This window comes from Symsagittifera roscoffensis, chromosome 10 (genome assembly GCF_963678635.1).
Source record: "Symsagittifera roscoffensis chromosome 10, txSymRosc1.1, whole genome shotgun sequence".
Classification (NCBI taxonomy): domain Eukaryota; kingdom Metazoa; phylum Xenacoelomorpha; order Acoela; family Convolutidae; genus Symsagittifera; species Symsagittifera roscoffensis.
This window is the reverse complement of record NC_087071.1, coordinates 23,980,490-24,001,885: the sequence shown is the minus strand read 5'-3', so window position 1 is coordinate 24,001,885 and position 21,396 is coordinate 23,980,490. Positions and strand designations below refer to the sequence as shown.

General features: G+C 37.6%; 1 protein-coding gene across 2 annotated transcripts; it reads left to right on the top strand.

The window, feature by feature from the left end:
• Nucleotides 1–389: 389 nt before the first annotated feature.
• On the top strand, nt 390–20,949 carry LOC134855179 (tyrosyl-DNA phosphodiesterase 1-like). 2 transcript variants are annotated; one of them, XM_063871605.1, is made up of 7 exons: nt 390–801; nt 8,725–8,832; nt 11,511–11,869; nt 16,450–16,597; nt 17,002–17,111; nt 18,927–19,046; nt 20,509–20,949. In XM_063871605.1, the coding sequence occupies exons 1-7, from the start codon at nt 399–401 to the stop codon at nt 20,776–20,778; spliced, it is 1,518 nt and encodes a 505-aa protein (XP_063727675.1). In that variant the 5' UTR covers nt 390–398; the 3' UTR covers nt 20,779–20,949. The 2 variants fall into 2 exon arrangements, with proteins under 2 accessions (XP_063727675.1, XP_063727676.1); XM_063871606.1 differs by lacking the exon at nt 8,725–8,832.
• Nucleotides 20,950–21,396: the final 447 nt, after the last annotated feature.

The following is a 21,396-nucleotide window of genomic DNA, read 5'->3' as shown; positions in this document are numbered from 1 at the left end:
AATTTAACACGTTGGTTACAGTTGATAAATTTAATATATATGGACGCATAATCACGGACTAATTTCCAAATGAGTTTGTTTTTCAAAGTCCACATCAAGATAGGAGGTGGGTGTACAACTGTCAATGCACAAAAATGTGCGAAAACGTTTGTTTGAATTTACAATTTTAACGCATTCTCAGGTTTGGTCTTATCATACCTTTGTACATTATAAGGAAAACATTTTTTTAAAGGAAAACATCTTAAGTAAAAGAAGATTTTTTAAATATAGGTATCATGAAATTTGCTCATTTCACCTCAATGTTAATGTGATATTCAACATTTGCACATAGACCACATTTACGCGGGAGGGCGCGTTTTGATCAAATTGTTTTTTTTTTTTTCAGATTTAATCAAGCAATGCAAATTGAGAAGCGATTGTGTAAATATGGAGCCGACTGTTATAGGCAAAACCCCGCGCACTTTCAAGAGTTCAAACACCCAACAGGGAACACAAAAAAATTTAAAAGAAGCCTGTGTAATGAAAATTCATCACAAACCGCTAAAAACATAAAATTGGAAGACTACGATTCGCTTAGTTTGAACTTCCATTTTAAACTGACACGTGTTGAAAGATTGCCTGAGAAAACCGATAATAAAGATTCGGTAACGCTAGCTGAGCTCTTAAGGCTGCATTCTTGCTTGCAATCATCTGCTCACTTTAATTACATGTTTGATATTCAATGGCTCTTGTCTCATTATCCAGAGAGTTGCATTAATAAACCATTGCTTATTATACATGGGTTCCAATCGCGGGAAAAAAGTAAGTAATAATTATTAGTAGCGACTCTTGTACATCTGACGAAAGAAGCGCTTTTGTCAATAATACAATCTTCAGCTTTTCTGTTCTTCAGCTAAGTTGATGAATTAATTGACTAATGTAGTAGAAAACGACTTTATTAACGGCGAGGGAAGTTCAATATATTAAGGCGGAAGGTATAAAGAAACGTAAAGCGCAATCGTCATTGGATCATTAGCAATTTTGCTAGCCAATTATGTAGGGAAACGGAAGTGATCTTTCTTAATGAAAAGTGTCAAGGTTTAAATTTGGCCTAGTTGAACCAAATCGTTTCATCCCCTTGTCAACTGTATAATAAGAAGACAACAACCTGAAAAACTGGACTCGCCTGTTCATGCTCCCATATCTCTGTTTCGCTTTTAAGAAGAAGGCCCAGGACGGGATTTTAGAGACAAGCTCATCAAGTTTACCCCTACAGCCGAACTCTCCACTAGAACCTGCGCTTGGCACCCTACCACGGACCCCCAACAAAACTGTACAAAAATAACACTAACCATCTATGATCTGGTCTGGATTCTGGTCTCCTGGTGTGGAAACCGCAGCCTGATCTGGACTTTTGCTCTTCTCATCAGCCCACTTTATCTCCTCTGGGTGAGACCTCGCCTACGTTAGCCACGCAATTGTTTGTCTCTTCCTATTCGACTGTGTTTCTAGCTTTAGCGCTCCATCGTGTGCCGAATGGTTACTCAGTTCTCACCTACTGCTGCTGACCGACGAGAAACCGTATGCATAATCACGACAAGAACTGCGGTCACAATAGTTCAAACTTAACTCAAATCTGTCGTTTTATAACAATTCATTGCTCCTTTTTTTATGTGCTGGTGATATTGAAAGTTATCCCGTTCTCCAGCTATATCGTTCTCCAGTTATATCGTTCTCCAGTTATCCCGTTTTGTCAGAAAACAACGTTGATCAATGTTAAATTATGAGTACTTTCGAGCTATCGCTCATCATCAGCATCTTAAAACACAAAAATATCGAGCTTCAAAAAAGCACCAAACACGTCAAATGAAGAAAAGAGAAAACAAACAAAAAACACACAATAAATCTATTCTGAGGAGGATAGTATCCACACATACAGAACAAGATGCATTCAAAATTTGATAAACGTTGTTTTCTGATATTCACCCATCATGCTCATTCCGTGAAAAATTATCTCGTTCTGAACTGCGGTCACAATAATTCAAACGCAACTCAAATCTGCCGTTTCATAACAATTAATTGCTCCTTTTTTATGTGCTGGTGATATTGAAAGTTATCCCGTTCCCTCTGTTGAGACCTCAGTTGTCTAGATTTGTTAACCCAGCAGATGTCTGTGTTAGCTCGTCTGTTGCTATCTCGCATTTGACCACCGGTGTTGTTGTTGTTGCTGACATTTTTGTAGTTGAAATAAGAGCTTTGACTCCTGGTCTAACCTGGATCAAATTTTCCGGCTCCCCGATGGATAGGCTCGTATAGGCGGGAATCTCGCGGTCCAATCTACCCACTCGCGTTTCCTGTCTCCAGCCATACCTCTGTCACTTTAGCGAGTTCTACTTCCCCTGATACCCCTGTTAGTTTCGATCTCTCTCATACGATGGCCAGTATGACGATATCGGCTGATACCACTCACTAGCTTGAAAGCGCTGTACCGGATCTTTCTGATGCCATGTCTTCGAGAGTTGATACGGTCTGGTTCTTCCCGATTTCCCTTCGTAATGAGTGGTCAGAGTTCGTTTGTCACACCCTAAACAACTGCGCCTTAGCAACTGAAAACCTGAAAAACTGGGCTCGCCTGTTCATGCTCCCTTGATGTATCAAAAACTCATTTGGTCTAACGGTTTTGAAAGACTTTATAAAGCGAACGAACAAAAACGGTAAACTCTCTTCCTACTTAAGTATCCGCAGAGCAAACAAGTAGCAGGTCTTAGCCAACTTGGTAGAGCAGCTGAAGCACTGTGCTATGAAGGCCTCGTGTCCTAAAGTGACGAGTCGCTTATAATTTTCGTAGTCTTCGTCCTGTCGGCGACTCTCCAGTCCTTCCTAGTCAGGATGAATTTCCTCTTGCCTTCCAGTTTGAGATGTTCATAAAGCTATCAAACGTTTCTCCAGCGGAACGGCAGCTGGTCCTTTGCGCTTCTTTCCTGAGAACTTTTTCACGCCGTTGAATGCCCTATTCCTCGGACTGCTGCTACGACGCTAGAGTCTATCAACAGCTTTGCAAACATCCTCGCAGCCTCGAAAGCGTTTTCTAGTCTCTCGGTTACTTGGCAATGCCAATTTCTTTGACAATGCTAAACCCAAAGTTGATGTCAGGCCTATTGCAGTCGGAGAAGTACCCCGAAGGCTCACTGCTATGTGTCTGGCTGAAGCCGCCAGTGCCGAAGCTCGTGCTTTTCTGTGTCTTCACTAGCTTGAATTCGCCTCTAGTGGTGACTCAGAAGCCATCCTTCACGCTACGAAAATCACTGTCTAAAAGTGCTTTTAACATGGTCACCAAGACGTCTGATTTTGAGAACGCTTTCAACACGCTAGACAGCTCTGAAATTCTCTTTCAAGTTCGCAGTCGTCTTCTTGGGCTCTCTGCCTTTGTTGAGTTTGCTTACGGGCGTCAAAGTCGTCTCCTTTTAAAGGATATCAATCTCAACAGCGAGACAGGAGTTCAACAGGGGGACCCGCTAGAGCCTCCCATTTTTGCGGTCACCCTGCACATCCGTGTCGAAACTCTCGGGACGGAAGTCCCTGGTTTCACCCTTAACTGCTGGCATCTTGTTGCTGGTATTTGTGCCGGCGATGTAGACTAGTTGGCTAAGGCCTTCGAAGTTATCACCTTCCATGCTTGCGCCTCGGCCTAAAAGTCAAGCACGGCAATTGAGTTTTGGGTACATGTGGAGTTTTGACAATTGCTGCTCCCATCCCGAGAGCCGCATCTGATGTTTCGAGTGATTTGGTGCTCGCATCCGTGATACTGAGTTATCAATTAAAGCTATGGGCAAGCGCAGCTCGAAAGCCACCAAACGCCGTGAAAAGTGACACTCTGGATGACTCAAAACTCTCCCTTGGCATCACTCACACTTGCCTCGCTGCTCCCAAGCTGACGTAATCTCTCTGCTTCTGCTGCCTTCTCAGCCTGTCGCAGCTCTCCTGCAGGTGTTTGATGAGCTCCTCCGCGATGCCTTTTCTGTCATAGCTGGCTTATCTGTTCCTGATCTCGCCTGGACTCAGTCTTCCTTGACTATCAAGGATGGTGATTTTGGTGTTCAGCAAGACCGCGACCAACACATCACTGCTTTCCTTGGTTCTTCGTGCCAGTCAGCTCATTTGGTCTCGTTTCTCACCGAATGCGTTATCGCCGATACCCCAGAGTTCGTTCGTGCCTCCAATGATTTCCGTGAACAGTCCGGAAGCGCCTATTTATCCTCTTTTACACAAGAAACGTTCCAAGAAAAACTCGAATAGGCCACCTATAACGCTTTCTTGTATCTCTCAGATTCCCGCGAGCAAGCTTGGCTGCAGTCGCTCTCTGCCCTACGCCGGTGCTTGGCTTACAGCTGTCACCATGAAAGGTCTCGGCTTGTACCTACTTACAGCTGAGTTCCAAGCTGCCGTCAAATACCGCATTGGCCTCCCTCTGTTCGCGTCTGCTCGTAGGTGCCCAGTATGTCCTTCTGGCAATCTGGACGTCCTTGGGGACGACGTTTTTGCTTGCGGACGGAATCGTGGCCGGATCTCCGGTCACGGCAGACGAAGGGATGTTAAATTTGAACGCTACCACAGCTGCCCCTCTTGCTCCCTTCAAAGAGCAACGGAATCTAATTCGTGGAGAGCGGTCCAAAACCGGCCACATTTTTGTTCCTACTTGGAATGCTGTCGCTAAGCTGCTTTTGACGTCACCGTGACAGCCCCGTTGCAGTTCTCTCACATGCGGCGGAGACCCCGGGATCAACACATGAAATTCTGAGGACCGAAATTTTGCGAGGACCAAGGAATCACTTTCTTGCCGTTTGCAGTCGAAACGCTCGAGGGTTGGTCCGCCGTGGCCATCAAAACTCAAAGTGGCCGCTATTCTCGCTGACACTAGGCGTACTTGTTCCATGGACGCGCGTGTTTCTCCAGTGCGCCTCCTCCAAAGCCTCTACGTGTGCCTCATGGGAGAAAACGCCACTATGATAGTCTGTCGAGCCATTTAGACCTGTGCAGTTTATTGTTGATTCATTTATCTCTTTCTTTTTTCTTTTCCATTCTTCGTTGGGTGCTCCTTTTTTCTTTCTTGTTTCCCTCTTTTCTCGTGCTTTTTTACCTTCCTGCTGGTGCGATTTCCATTTAATTGAATGTTTTTTATTCATAAGTTTGATGATCAGCCCTTCTAAGGTCTGGGGTTGAGTCTCGGCCGGACCTTGTTTTTTTGCAATTGAAAAATTGACTTTGAGTTTCCAACCGCTATACAATTGTATATTCAACGCAAAATGGACCCTGTAAAACAAAGAAATTTCGAAAAAAAAAGAGTTCTAGGATACAAAACCGATGATGAAAATACGCCTTTATCATCATCACTTGGAATCGTGGAAAATGTATAGGCGGGAAATCATAGTCTAGTGAAAGTACTGTTAGTTACAACAGGTAATATGAAGCTATAAAATTTGAAGAGTTAAAAAAACAAACGGATGAAAAAATCAAAAACTATGGTCAGTCATCCTGCTCGTCTTCCCAAATGCATCCTTTCTACACTTCCGAAAACAATGTTCCCACTCGCTCTCTTCTTTTCACCACACAATCATTGGCTGCATCATGCAACTTTAGCCACCCGAGGGTCACAGTAAACTATCAGTTCGCCTTCTCATTCAGCAACTTTTCCCAAACTTCCACCTTCACCGCAGTTAGGCCTGACAAGTTTACAACACCCGTTTTTTTTACCAAGCATGTTTTAATTGATAGGATGATTTAGTCACGGTGAAAAGCTAATAACAGCGTAAGGTAACTTCATCTTAATTCTTTTGTTGGTTTGATGCGTTCAGTTTCAAGCTATCGCAAGTTATTCTCCTACAGACTGTGGGCTCTAAGTAAATAGAAGAAGCGGGTCCACTGCCGGTAAAGCTGCTCCTGTATAACGACAATGTTTTTCCGTTTTGCGAGAAAAAAGCTTGAAGGACTGGTTGGAAGTTTTGTCGAATATATGGATTGATGGATGAATAACTGGACGTAGTGATGGGTGGCTCTATGTTGGGTGGATGGCTAGGTTGATATATGGCTGGACTAAGTGGTAGTCGGATGGCTGATGGATGTATTAAGGATGGCTAGACGGTCAGTCGGATGAATGGCTGGTTCGATGCGCTTATAGATGGGAGGCTCGATATAGAAATGGCTGGCAAGGTTAATGGATGTCTGGTTGAGTCGATGATTAGATGAATGCAGTGATGACTGAATGGATTGCTTGCTAGATGCGACGGTTGAATGAATTTCCAGAGGTATCGATGGCTTAATGATTGAATGGATGGCTGTCTAGATGGATACAGGGCTTGATGGGTGGATTGCAATGTGTGCTGAATGAAAGGGTTCATTGATAGATAGGTGATATGATGAATCATCATATAGATATTTGGCTGAATAATTGAAGGGCTAGATCGTTGCCAAGATGGCTCGCCGTTTGTTTGGATCACTAGATAGATTGGTGGAAGGATGTTTGCGTGGTGGTTAGATGGATGGATGGACGTATTGACAAATTAATGTCTGGATGATTGAATGGATGGTTGAAAGTTTTTTTATGGTTGGATAATTAAATGACTAGATCGGTGTATAAATGTTTGCATAATGGTTGGCTAGATGGACGGGTTGTTAACTAGATAGAACGATGAATGAATGACTGGTTGAATGGCTGGATAAACGGAGGGATGGCTGAATAATTGGGTTGCTGGCCAGATGGTTTGCTAAATGGAGTGTTAGATGGACGAATGATTGTCTTAATGTATGGATGGCTCGCTGGAATTTTTTGTTGAAATTTTAAGGCATGTTTTTTTCCATAATTTATATCTTTTACCCGCAGTTTATTTTTAAATAAATTGTTTTTTATTCATTTTTGTTTGATACATTTGCTTTTCACCTATCGCGAATTATTCATTCTGGTTCACCTCGTAATCTAGGGAAATTAACCACACTCGCTGAGCCTACAACAGAAAGTCAGACTATGTAAAAGCTTAAACGCGCTCAAGGAAGTTGTATGCGAGTTTTGGAGGGCAAGCTTCTCAAGTCAGCTACCTTTGTGCGATCCTCAATAGAATGTATGCGAGCAGCAAAAGCAACTAGGACTAGACGTCGGATAGACGCGGAATTTTGTTAGAAATTCAACGATCGGGTTTTTTTTTGCTAGAGCGAGAGAGAGAGAATTTAGCTGTAATTTGTTTAGCTGTAATTTTTTCCCTGGTTTCAGTTTCGTTGAGATTATTTTCAACATGAATAGAACTTAGCTTTTTACTTGTTGCTTACCTGAAATGAGATTTCGATTTAAAGGCGTGAGATATATGAATGCCCAGCTCTTTCTGTATATTCTGTCTATCTATGGTTTTACCAAAAGAAACATGTTTTTTTTCGAGTTTGGCAAAAATGTGTGAGCTTTTTTTTCACTTTCAAATGTAGCTTGTGTTCATTGCTCCACTTCTTTACCGGTGAAGTGATGATTTGAAAACTGGGACTGGATTTATCTTATGAAATAGTTTCATCATTATCAGCACCCAACTGCGATACAATTCTTGCAAAAATCCCAACTGCAAGAATAAAAATTTTACAAACCATAAAATATTCAAGTTTGGAAGAAAAACATTTAACTTTTTTTTTGCGCAAAAATTGAGTCCAGTAACAATATCCCAAAAAAATTGAATGGTACGAAACTAAAGTAATGAAGAGGGATGCTCAGAGAAACACCAGACATGATGCATTCAGCTGTAGTGTGATAAACTACGCCGCACCCATCTGGTCGAAACTTGAAATCAAACAAAAACAATTACTTACAACTAGAACTGACTGTCTAAAAATCACAAACATAGATTTTTTTACACAATGAACCCGGACTTCTCCCTCTTCGAGAATGGAATGCTTACCGATTAGTTCTTTCTAGGAAGCCATCTTCCGGAGCGTGCAAATCAAAGAAATTGAAAATCCAAAATCCGTAGAGTGAAAGCAACGAAAAAAATTACGGGAAGCACTTGCATGCAAAAACTGACAGACTACTTTAAAAGCCATCCCAGTAAGTTTTGGGAATTACCATATCTGCAGCGAATTTTCGAGAAGAAAAAAAAACTACAGATTCGACCAAAAATAGGCAAATATATGCTCTGTTTGCAATCTAGGGCCACACGACGATTATCATTTATTCAGCTGTCCATACAACATTTACAAACCCAGATCCGCAAAAATGCCAACTACCAAACTACCAAAAGCTGCAAACTCCTAATTTCTTGAAAATATTAAATTTAAAAAGCAATTGCATGTACAACGTTTATTTTGATTTCAAAAAGTTTTTTGAAATCTATCAGATACAGTTCATCTGTTGTTTAGTTTTTGTTACTGTGTATAAAAAAAGACTATATATTATATTACGTCATATGCAGCCAAACTGTTTTTTTTTTTTGGTTTCAATAGTTCTTTTTTATAAGTTTTTATAGACGTATTTCGATGCGAAACTGCAATCTAAGATTAAAAGGAGTTTGTGTTCAAAAAATTTATCAAACTTCTCGAGCTAATGCGATATCTCGAAAACTAGAAAGGCTTGGACGGTTATTTTATCAAGCAAGCATCGGCAACTTAAAATATCATCTGGTATTTTTAACAGAAGCATCCAATATATCAAGAAGTATTTTTACTAATAGAAGCTATTAGTAAGCAGGTGATGGTTTGATTAGTGCGCTGCTGATTTAGGCCAGTTGCATGAAATGTGTGTGAATTACCCCAACATCTCATTGGCACAAGCTTCTCTGCCAATGCCCTATGGCACACATCACACGAAGATGATGTTACTCCTGTTCAGTAGGTATTCATTTCATTTTCTGTCATGATTTCAGAACTGATTTGCGATCTAATGCTGATTCAAAACAAGTCTAATCCATGTTGTATGAAACAATTTTTATTTTAGTCCATTACAGTCCTCATTTCAAGCAATTTCATCAAAAAAAAACAGTTGATAGGATTTCTGTTTGATAAAAAAAACCGGTATTATGAAAATTCTTGTTTTATAGAAACAGGTTTTTTAAAAAATCAATTTTTTAGTGTAGATTTTTTTTTTTGAAACGCTTTGGAAAATTTTTTCTCTTTCAAAAAATTTTGTTCTCTAAAACTTAGTTTTTCTCAAAAACTATTCTACTGATTTTCAGAAAAATGGTACCAATGAGAATTCCGCCCATTCCGCTGTGTGCCTGTCTAATCCTCAAAGCTGCTTTTACCTTTCAGCCTTCGAAAAAGTGTGTGGGAGCGCGCAGAAAAAACGCGTTTTTTGGTCAAAATGTTTCGAAAACGCCTAAAAATGCCTTTTCTGGCCTTTTTTTTTCAAAATTTTGCCTCCGGCACAAATTTTGGTGGCCAAAACAGGGTCTTTTTTTTATCGTTTTGAGAGGGCTGGAAAAATCAATTTGGTCGACCCAAAAGAAAAGGTCGAGAAAATTTTTGAAGTTTGTTTGAAAATCCGCCACCTCGAGAAAATCCTAGATCCGCACCTGCTCCCATAATTGAAATTTCGGATTCAATGGGAGAAGGAGTTGTGGGAAGATCACCTCCATAAACGGTTATGCCCAAATTTTTCACACAAAAGTTATGACTCTTGGAATAGTCAACTTCTTCGTTTTTTGACCGCTTTTTGCTTGTCTCGAAAATAATTCAATCTGATATCAAGGATTTAATCGAGGCAACAGATTGTGTGAAGCCTCCTTGCATCAGATGCTATGCCATAAAAATTGTACTAAAAATTATATTTCTGGCATAATTCCAAAATCAAAAAATTTTTCACGCATATTTTAATAGAGCAACAACAAAGGTTTTTGGTAAAACCCAATTTTTAAATTTTTGAAATTATCTACTTCATCTGTATCAGTCAAAATATTCAAAAATTATCAATCAGGCACCTCCAGCTTTAGCTGGGCCTTGAGTTTCTTTACACAAGAAATTATAGCCCTCGATTTTTAACCGATTTTTTAAGCCTATTCGATTTTTTAACCGTTTTTTGAAATTTTTTGACTTTTCTCCAAAATTATCCTCCAGAATCTGAAGTTTTGGTTTCAACGGTTGGAGCGAGTTGTAAAAAGATTGCCTGCATAATCGGTTACAAACCTTTTTTTTTTACTCAAAAATTATGACCCTCGGAAATGTCAAATTTTAGAGTTTTTTACCGTTTTTTGAAACTTCTATCAAAAACTACCCTCATAAATCTGAGGTTTTGGTTTCAATGGGTGGAACGGGTTGTGGAAGGATCTCCTTTATGAGCGCGGCCCGTTTACGGCCAATTTTTTACAAAAAAAGTTAGACCATCGGAAAAATTTCGAATCCTTTGAAACTTTTTGACTTTTCTCAAAAACTGCCCGTGCAAATCTGAGTTTTCGATTTCAATCGAAAATACGGGTTATGGGAAGCTCCTCTATTTAAGCGGATCAGCCCAATTTTTCTAACAAGAAAAATTTCTGTGACTTTTTGATTGTTTTTCTATTATTTTGACTTCTCTCGAAAACTAGCCTACCAAATCTGAGATATTGATTTCAATAAGTGAACTGGTTGGAATAGGCTTTCCTGCATAAGCCGATACGAGCAAATTATCTTACACGGAAAGTATTCGCCCTCGGAAAAGTAAAATTTTCAATTTCTTGGCTGTTATTTTTCATTTTTTTAAAACTTTTCTCGAAAACAAGCCTCCCGAATCTGAGATATTGGTTTCATAGGATAGAGTGATTTGTGAAAAGCTCAGTGCATAAACGGTTATGCCCAATTTTTTTACTGAAAAAGTTGTGATCCTCGGAAAAATTAATTTTTTTGGTTTTCGACCTTTTTTTGCAGGTATTTTAATTGTCTTGGAAACTGCTTCGCCAAATATGAGATTTTGGTTTCATTTTAAAGAGAAAGGGTTGTGCGAAGCTCTTCTGTGTAAGCGTTCAAGTCAATTTTTCTTTCACAATAATTTGTGGCCTTTCAAATTCAATGTTTTGGTTTTTTGTCCGTTTTTTGAAATTTTTTGGCTGCTCGAAAACAGCTCAATCTGATATCATGTGTTTAATCGAAGCAAAATGATGCGGGAAGCCTCAGTGCATAAGATGCTACGCCTTAAAATTTGTACAAAAAATATGCTTGGGAAAATTTCCAAAATCACTAAAATTTTCACTCATGTTTTAATAGAGCAACAACCAAGGTTTTAGGTGAAGCCCAGTTTTTAACTTATTGAAATTACCTATTCCATCCTGCATCATTACAACCAGTTTGAAATTTTCAAACAGGTACCCTTTATTTTAGCTGGGCCGCTAGTTGAAGTTGTAAACGAACCAGAAGAGAATTCTATCTTTTTTAGTGTTCATTCAATTTTTGTAATCGAAAAGAAACAGCCTTCTTGTGATAATCTACCATTGAAGCTAATGATTTTTTTCCATTCATGAAAACTTAAGGAGAAAAAAGCTGTACTGGCTGGTCCATCTTTTCATTGAATAAAACGAAATGACACCCGTCTGTTGCAGGCGAGGGATTGCGCGTTGTAATACACACCGCCAACATGGTTCCAAATGACTGGGCTCAAAAGACTCAGGGCGTCTGGACCAGTCCACTTTTACCTCCGCTTGATGACCAGTCAAGTAGTGCAGAAACTACGAGTTCATCAACTACAATCAATTCTGAATCGAGAAATAGATTTCAACACGACTTGCTAGATTATTTGCGGGCATACAAATTGAATTCTTTGAATAGCTGGATTGAAACTGTAAAAAGCCACGATTGTTCGGCTGTGAAGGTGCGATTGGTCGGGTCAGTTCCAGGCAGATTTTCAGGTGATTCCATTCAAAAATGGGGACACATGAGGTTGAGAAATCTCTTAGAGCAGGTTAAAAGTTTTATTTTAAACATAGTTTTAGTTTTTTTTGAATTGATTCAAAGAAAATCGTTATTAAGAGTTATGAACCTAGTGAGTACTCTTATATAGGTCTTGCTGATTTTTTTTCAGGAAAAATTCTAAAAATTTTTTGACGCTCAATATTGATTTTTTGCGGTTTGACTTGTGATTTCTTTTAAGTAAAGTTAGCCTAATTGTAAGATAAAGTTATTAAATAGTTTCGGAAGCTGTAAATGATCATGACTGATATTCAATCCAACAATGTCTCAAATCCTGATACCCATTCAAACACCCTATCAGAAACCCATTTCGAAGCCGTAGACAATATTTCCACGCTAAAATACGAAGGGCAGACACCCAAAGTCGAGCTGGAAACGAGTATGTACAGTTCTGAGTCGAGCCACAAACGAGTATGTACAGTTCTGAGTCCCATCGAACAGGAAACTTCAGAGGATAACAACCTAGTGCAGCTCATCCAGACAACCATCAAAGTATCGATCAACGATATAATCTGAAACATGAGATGAAAGAGTGAATGGCAAATATGATCAATGGTGCTACAGAAGACATGAAGAAACAAGTTCTCTCTGAAGTAAAAAAAAACAGCTATGCTCCCAAGAAAGTTGCTGCAACCTCAAAAGCCTATCTGAAGCCGAGTTGTTGGAAAGCTACTACAGAAGGGAAAATGTTCTCGTTATCGGAATAGCCATCAACGCGGAAATTGGGAGCCATGAATCATTGGAAGAGACGACAAATAAAGTACTGAACATTGCAAATGAGATTGGAGCAAAGATCACCAAGCCGGATATATCAATTGCCTATCGACCACCGGGTCGAAAAAAAAACCATCATTGTTTGTTTTTGTCGAGTTGCAAAAGTGGATCTCTTGAAAAAGAAGCGCCAACTGAACAGATGTTGAAATATTCGAAGATTTAACAGAGGCGAGACTCAATTTCCTCAAACTGATGAAAACTGACAAGCGAATTGCGGCGGCTTGCTCCAAAGAGGAAAGTGTCTTCTTCCAGAACAGAAATGATAATTATACCAAAAAAAAATAACCGGGCTGTATGAAGGCGGTCATCTACTTGATTATAGTTTTGATGATGTTTTGAGTTGCTTTACTGGTGTTTTTTTTTACCAAGTGGAGGCCCTCTCCGAAACGAAAATTTTCTTTTCTACACATGAATGTTCGCTCTCTGAAAGGTCATCTTTAAGATCTGGAAGCATTAGTATACAGTTTTGAGTCTCCGCCTTCCATTTTATGCTTATCAGAAACTTGGTTAACAGAAAATGATGATTGTAAATGCTGTCTCATTGACAGCTATAATAAATTCGCATTTTACTATCGGAAAAACGTGTTTGTGTCGTTATGATACAAATACGCTCTGACTTTAAGTTTTTGAAATCAATACCCACTCGCATCGAGAAATGCGTTGTAGTGACAATTGAAAAAGATAACTATCAGTTTAAAGTTGCCGAGATGTACAACTCTTCTATAATGAACGAAAACGGTTTTATCGATCATTTAGATGATTTTCTGGAAGATAACACTTCGCCGTCGTTACCATTTATGATCTGTGGTGATTATAATATCGATATTTTTAACATTAATCAGCTATCCAAAAACTAACTGAGCTGTATTTTCTCTAATGACTTTAAAATAGGTGGTACAAAAGTTACTGAAACATTAAATACCTGTCTATATCATTTCATTTTTTCATTAAATTTAAATCAAATGGATCCTCATATTTTAGAGTACCAAAGTTTTTCCGATCATTGTCCGATCCTATTATATTGGACTCAACCTAGTTTAAATAAAAACGGGGAAAATCAATCTTTTCGTGACCTACAATTTGTTAAAGATAAACAATCACCTGCCATGTATATAGCGATTTGCAATCCTAATTAGAAGAAATTGAAGTTGCAGTTTACTATAATTCTGACCCTTCTTCGTCATTTAACAATTTTGCCGCAGTTTAAATAAAATTACTACATATTATGCACCCATGCGAATAAACACAAATACGGAGTGCAGTTATGGAAAAATCAACCGAACAACCTATTTTTACCAGATAATTTCAAACAATTGCGAGTGAAGCTGGAAAACGAAATAAAGTGGGCAAAAAGAAAATACAATCATTAGAAATTTTCTGCTTGTATAGGAGTCTAAAAGTTTTTTTAAACTACTAAATGTTTTAAGCGGGAAAAAAACATAAATTATACCGATGCGCCAATACTGGAATCGTGTCTGCAGCACTGCAATACTCATTAACATTTGATGTTGCTGAAAAATGCAATAGTTGTTTTTTTTCAGAAATTGGCACTGACCTTAAAAAGAACACGGGTTGTCTACAATCAACATATTTGAGCCAAGCTGAGCCTTCTGTATTTTTTGTATACAGTAACAGAGCTCGATCTTCTGGCAATAATCCATAATCTCGATAATAAATCATCATCGGGATATGACAAGATCAACAACATGTTAGGTTAAATAATCGGCACCTGCTACCGTTCCTTAATTAACTTCGCTCATTAACAAATCCCTCCTGTAAGGCGTTTTCCCCGATAGATTAAAAAGAGCAAAAATTATCACAACAAGGGATCTAGGGTTGATGAAAACAATTACTGACCAATATTGCTCTTGATTGTCTGATTAAAATCCTTGAAAGAACCATGTTCACTATATAATACAATTATCACGAAAATTTCTCTGACTGTTTGCCGACAATCAGAGCGAAGCAAATTACGATTGACGCACTTGTTGATTTTACTGAAAAAATGCAGTCATGCCACAAGCAAAATAAAATTACTTTTTTAATTTGAAAAAAAAGCATTTGATACAATAGAACATCCCCTTTTATTACAATAAGGCATTGGAATCATAAGGCATTGGAATCATAAGGATCTTTTTAGGTCCTTTACTGTTTCTTATTTTCATAAATAACCTACCTCATGTCTGTAAATTGTCTGAAATTGTTCTTTTTGCGGTTGACACCAATGAAACTGGATTGGGAAAAGCAGAATCTTTGATTAATGAGGACATCTTTAAACTGAATAATTGGCTTAATGTCAATAAACTGATTATAAATATGGATAAAACAGTACAAATGAATTTAAAGTCCTCCAGTTCGATGACTTTTCAATTAAACATTTGTGATATAAAAACTGAACCGATTTGTAAGTATTTGGGGGTGTACGTTGATTAAAAACCATCTTTTGTGTCCCATGTAGACCATGTAAAAATGCGATTAGCAAAACAATCAGGCATTATTTCAAAGCTACGTTTTTATGCAACTCGACATCAGCTTTTAGCTTACTATCGTAGTAACATCAAAACAACATCCAGTATGGCATTCTTTTTATAAGGTTGTCTTAGTTTTACCTCCGTGCTGCTAATTTTTATGCTACAGAAAAAGATATTGAAATTGATATATTTTAGAAAACGTGGTGACCACTCAGAAGACAGTTTCGTGAAAAATCAACTGCTAACAGTGCATGAGCTTCATACTGAAATTAGTACTACGATTGATAAATAATCTCCAGAGTGGATAATTTATTCAGTTTGAAAATCCAATACAAGAAATTCGTAGGGGTGAATTAAACCTGCTGAAAGAAACAGTTAGGAAAAAACGTTTTGAAAGGCAATCAGTAATTCAACGGATATTCAGGCTTTTGAATCTGCTTAAGACGAGGGGCTAACTGGAAGAAGGATAAGAAATTGCGATCATAACGAAAATGAAGATTTTTTATAATAACTTTAAAAATGGATACCTGCTAAGCAACAACGACCTGGCAACTCTCAGGTGTGTAATTTTTGAATGGTATAGGGTTAATGACTGTGGGTTGCGTATTATGAGGAAAAGAATGACGTTCCAGAGTCTCTTAGTTTTAGAGATATGACGATGTTTGTGATTTTTTTTTGATATTTCTCAATATTTTTGTCCAACAAAACTTAGAAAAATTTTCAAAAAAAAACAAAAAATTTTGATGTCAGTGTACAGCCAGTGGGATCTGGGGACAAAACATTGGTTGTAGCGCTGTTTGTACGCATTAAACATTTTTCATGATGCTATCTACTATAGGCATCTACCATACCATTTGCTTTTCAAGAGCAGCTGTTAGTAGACTCTCATGGTCTCGTTAGTTGTCACTTCCGATAAGAACTTTATGATTTATTTTTTCTTCTGTAAATAAATATAACTACCTATCGGAAAAATATACATTTTTTTCTTTTCTATCTGTGAATTTCCATTGTTAAAGGAAGGCAAACTTCACTATCGAACAGCAAAAGTGTAAAAGTCACGAAAAACGTGATCGAATTCTGATTTCGAAAATGTAAATTAATAATCAGATTTCCCAGCGAAATAGATGTTTTACGTATTGATCCATTTTTCTCAAATTGGGTTAAGTTTTGACAAAAATGTCTCTATCGTAAATTGTTCTATAAATTCAAAGAGCTTTAAGGCCATCTATTTTTTTTCTTTGAAATTCAAAAGTTGAAGGCTCTTGAAAAATCAAGTCAGTTTTTTTCAGTTTCCATTACTCTTTTCCAACTGTCTGGTCTTGTTTAGAATAAGGGGCATATATCGACGGAGAAGACTGACTCAATGTCAGTGGTGGCCCAGTTCAGCTCGATCGGGTCTCTGGGTGCCTCTGCGGACAAGTGGCTCACCTCCGAATTCCTCCATAGTCTCTCTTCCCCCCGCCTGTCGCCTCAAAGTGAGTCATCGCATCGGTACTGTTTACACTCGCTGCTTTTGGATAATGCGCGTGCTAGAACTGAACACTATGAAAGAAGATAGCGAAATTTCAGCCTCACGTGCTTGTTGATATAGTTCCAAACTATAATTACTAATTAATGTTACAGATCTAACAGCAAAGTTTTGGCATAGGTTTTCGAACTCGTACCGTTTGTAATAATCCTTAACTAGCATTTATGTGCTCTACAGCCTATTGGACTCAAATAAACATGCAAATTTTTTATTTACTTGGCACTATTTTGCTTGTCGCGTGTCTCTGTAGTGATTGTCGCATGATAGCTGCCTGTAGACCTTTCAAATGAAAGCGCCTACAGCGGTGTGCTGCTGCGGATTAAGAATAATAGTGTGTTGGATGTTAAACAGGAGGATCGAGTCAAAGGGCAGAGTTGAAGCTGGTGTTTCCTTCTGTGGATGATGTCAGATGCAGTCTAGAAGGATATGCAGGCGGAACATGTCTACCCTACAGTTCACAGGTTAACAAAATTATGTTACTTTCACAAGCTAACCAATTGGTGGGGCAAGTTTATTTTTGTTGATCGAAATTGGGCAAGTTTATATTGATCTTTTTCCGACATGTTTTCGAAGTAACTCAAATATTCACCAGCCTGGCACCTCTATTTGTTAATGAGCATGCTTTACTTTTATTCTAGCAAAAAGGATGCACATAAGTGGGCACTCCTGACTTTCGTGTTTTATGAAAACGATTTTTTTGAAAAAAAAATAAGAAAATATTAGAATGTTAGCTCTTTACAGATTGAATGCAAAATTGAAGCAAATTTTATACATACAGTTCTTGGAGTGTTAAAATTTTGTTGTCGTAAAAAGCTTCGGTAATAGCTTCAAATTTTTTTTGAAATAATTTTTTCTTATAATTTAACGTTGGCGCAGTAAGATTGAATTTAGTGGTTCATAGTTTGTTCCTCCATACACAAGTAAGCCATATTGAATAATTGGCTTAATATTTTAGTTAAAATTTTTGAGCAAAACAGTTTTCGGTACATGGTGTCTCATTTTCGATATAACGCCGCAATTTCGACCTAGTTTTGATTTGTTTTTTTTTCTCTGTGACTGATTGAGGTAAGTTTCTGGTCTACACTAACACCGAGATATTCGCCCGAAACTTTAGGGTAAATTGTATCAGTTTGAAGCTCAACAAAGAAATTAGAAGTACTTCGGTTTCTTTTCAAACCTACCAGAGTTGTTTTTATCAGAATTTAAGGTTAGTTTTTTGTATTGAAGCCATACTGTCATATTTGATAAATCATCCTGGAAAACTTTAAAAACTGAGCTGTCACAAATAACGTTGGTGTCATCCGCGAAAATGTAAACATTCAATTGTGATGCGATCTTTAGCATATGGTTAAAGTATATTTAATAAACGAGAAGAACGAGGACTGATCCCTGGTGGACTCCCGGTTTAACAGACAACGAATCAGATTGACAATTATTCACGAAAACGCACTGATAGTGTTCAGATAGATAACTTTCAAATCAATTGTTGCATATGCCTCTTATCCCATTACTATCTAATTTTTGAGCAGAATTTTGTGGTCAAGTGTATCAAGAGTTTTTTTTAGATCTTTGATAAGACTGCATTTATTATTTTCATCTACACCTGACTTTTTGGCTAGTTCAGCTAGAGCATCAATTAAAGCAATTTTTTCCGGAAACCGAGTTGGCGTTCATAGAGGACTCCAAAATTTTCTAGGTAATTAAACAACCTTCAGCGCATTACCTAATCATCAATTTTGCTGGAACTACTTAAAAGTGAAATGGGGCGGTAGTTACTCAGGTCTAGTTTACTCTTAGATTGATTGAAAGCTTAAACTTTTGCATATTTTAGAGAATCGGGGAAAGCACCACTGATAATTGAAAGATACGTTAGGTAAGGAGCAACTTTATTGCAGCTTTTTATCTGGAGCACATTACTTAGTTCATCAATATCGGCGGTATGTTTTGGTTTCAATTTTTTAATCACATTAACTATTTCTTAAAGAGCAGCTGAACAAATACATTGAGTGGTTACTAGGTTCCATACCGTCGCATTGATCAGTGTTGTTGATACTTTAGGCAAGTTTCGAAGCTATTGTTGCAAAATAAATTATTAAGGGGAGCAGACAGTACAGTTGGCTCCGACACTGTTTCCCCACTAATATTTAGTGCTGCAATATTCGTAGCCTTTTCTGTGTTATTACTTATACTCCCGCTTTCTATATTCTTTGTTACTGATTAAATTTAACAACATCTGCGTAATTTGAGTGAACAAGATTTGAGTAGTTTCTGTTCAGGTGGCTAATAAGCAGCCGTGGCTCACTTCTTTCATGCACAGGTGGATGAGTGTGAGGAGAGGGCGGTCCAGAGCATGTCCTCACATCAAAACATACGCTGCCATCTCTAGTGACAATCAAGTGAGTATAATCATATAGTTCTAAGCAAGGTTATAGGGCAACCTTTAGAAAGTTTCGATAAAATTTAGTCGTATTCAGTCAAATGTCTTGAATTTCTTTTGGAGCTTTTTGTCAGCAAGGTAGGCGTTTTTTTTCGCTCCGACTAAGGCGCGGTAGTTTTTAATGAAATTTTTGCCTTGAAGTTGCTCAGAAAGAATGCGAACATAATTTTGAAAATTTGGATTAAGTTTCCACTAATGTCACTTTTAGTTTTAATAATTTATTAATTGGACAACGTATCAAGTTTTCGAAATATAGATGAGTTTATCGGTGACCTTGCAACTTAATCAGTGGTTTTTAGCTTGAAAGATTTTTTTGTACTGAAGTAAATGAAAACCCGGGTTGATCGAAAATGCTTGTCAGTTTCATACGGTTTCATAGACTGAAAAAATTGCATAAACAGAGCAAAATAAGCATGTTTTCCTTTCTATGAAATTTTGTTTTCCTTTCTTGTTTTCCTTTCTATGGCATTTTTTTGCCACACTCTGGAATTAAATAAGAAGTTTTTGCCATACTTTATATCACAAAAGTTGTGTGAAATAAGCTTGTTTTCATACGAGGAGTCTATGGAAAAAATGCTTATCATACAATTTCATTGTACAAAAGAATGTCTTTTATACATTTTTTTATACTTTCTTTTATACAATGAAATTGTATGATAAGCATTTTTTCCATACTATCAGATTTTATGATAATCATTTTTTCCATAGACTCCTCATATGAAACTGTATGATAAGCATTTTTCTTGAATGGACGTCAGCCCGGGAAAGGGATTTTGACGGCACAATGAACAGTTATAGTTTAGTTAGCTTTAATATGATTCGTCGACTGAAAAGTACATTCCGTAGTTGAATGAAACTTATTGTAGGAAGTTGCAATAAGTTGGAACAGACGGAAGTAAGTAAAAAGAGCAATCGGCCAAATTTTAATCATTTTTGCATGCAAATTTGAGTTTTTTTGGTGACCTTGAGACATGAATTCAGTCTGTTTCCAGGAGAATTTTGAAAATGAGATTTCAGTATAATTATTAGCAAAAAGTTTGGACAGACAAAAATAATTGAAAAGAGCAAATGTCTTTTTTCAGACAATTTTTGCATGCAAAAGCTGATTTTTCAGACAAAAAATATGTCTCAGTGTCGCCTAAATTTTCAAATTTGCATGCAAAAATTGCTCAAAATTGGCAGATTGCTCTTTTTAATTATTTGTCTGTCCGAACTTTTTGCAACTTTCTATATAACAGTCATTTGAAAATTTAAGACGCTGCCGATCAAATTGTTTTAAGCAATGTGTCATCCCCATTTGCTACAATTGAAAGTAAAGCTCTTAAGTCTGCGCACGTTAGCTTCATTTTCAGCTTATTTGAGCATTTTTAAATTGAATTTAGGCATAAATTGTGATTGTGTTTCATTTTATGTATCTTCAGCACCTGAAGTGGCTTCTGCTCACGAGTGCCAATTTATCGAAGGCGGCATGGGGTTTGCTGGAGAAAAACGGATCCCAACTGATGATCAGATCATACGAACTTGGAGTGCTCTTCACTCCACAAGAGAGCGACCAGAAAATGAGCACGAGCTTGTTGCCATTTGACTATCCCTTGCAAAAGTACTCACCAAACGATAAACCATGGATTGTGAATGAGAACCACGATACGTTGCCCGACTCACATGGAAATATTTGGTGTCCTAACTCTTGAGTTGATTTGAAAACGAGAAAATCTGGATTTTGAACCAGTTTATGCGAATAATTGAGAAGATTGAGAAACCCAAAGATCAGAATTAGGTGTAAACTTGTCAACTCAACAATTTTTACTCATTCTATATTTTAACTGATTAAATAACTGCAATAAAGCTCTGTTTTTTTTCTGTTTTAGTAAGTAACGGCTATTTTCATGATCAAGGTTTTGTCAATGTTCATATCATGGTCTTAAAACAATCTACTTGCTAAGCTTTTGTTTTTGAAGTATCAATACGCATCGATTGCCAAGTAAACGAGAGCCGGATATTATTCAACTAGCACAGAAAGTTCCGCCGATAGTCTTAAAAAGTTTTTCAAATTAATCGTCTTTTCTGCGTAGAGAGATGAAAGTATCCGAACGAAAAACTAGAACTTAAAAACCAGTAATTTAGAAAAATTTATGTGAAAACTGACTAGAAAAACAAACAAAAAATGTCAGTTTTCACAGAAATTTTTCTAATTTACTGGTTTTTAGGTTCTAGTTTTTCGTTCGGATACTTTCATCTTTCTACGCAGAAAAGACGATTAATTTGAAAAACTTTTTAAGACTATCGGCGGAATTTTCTGTGCTAGTTGA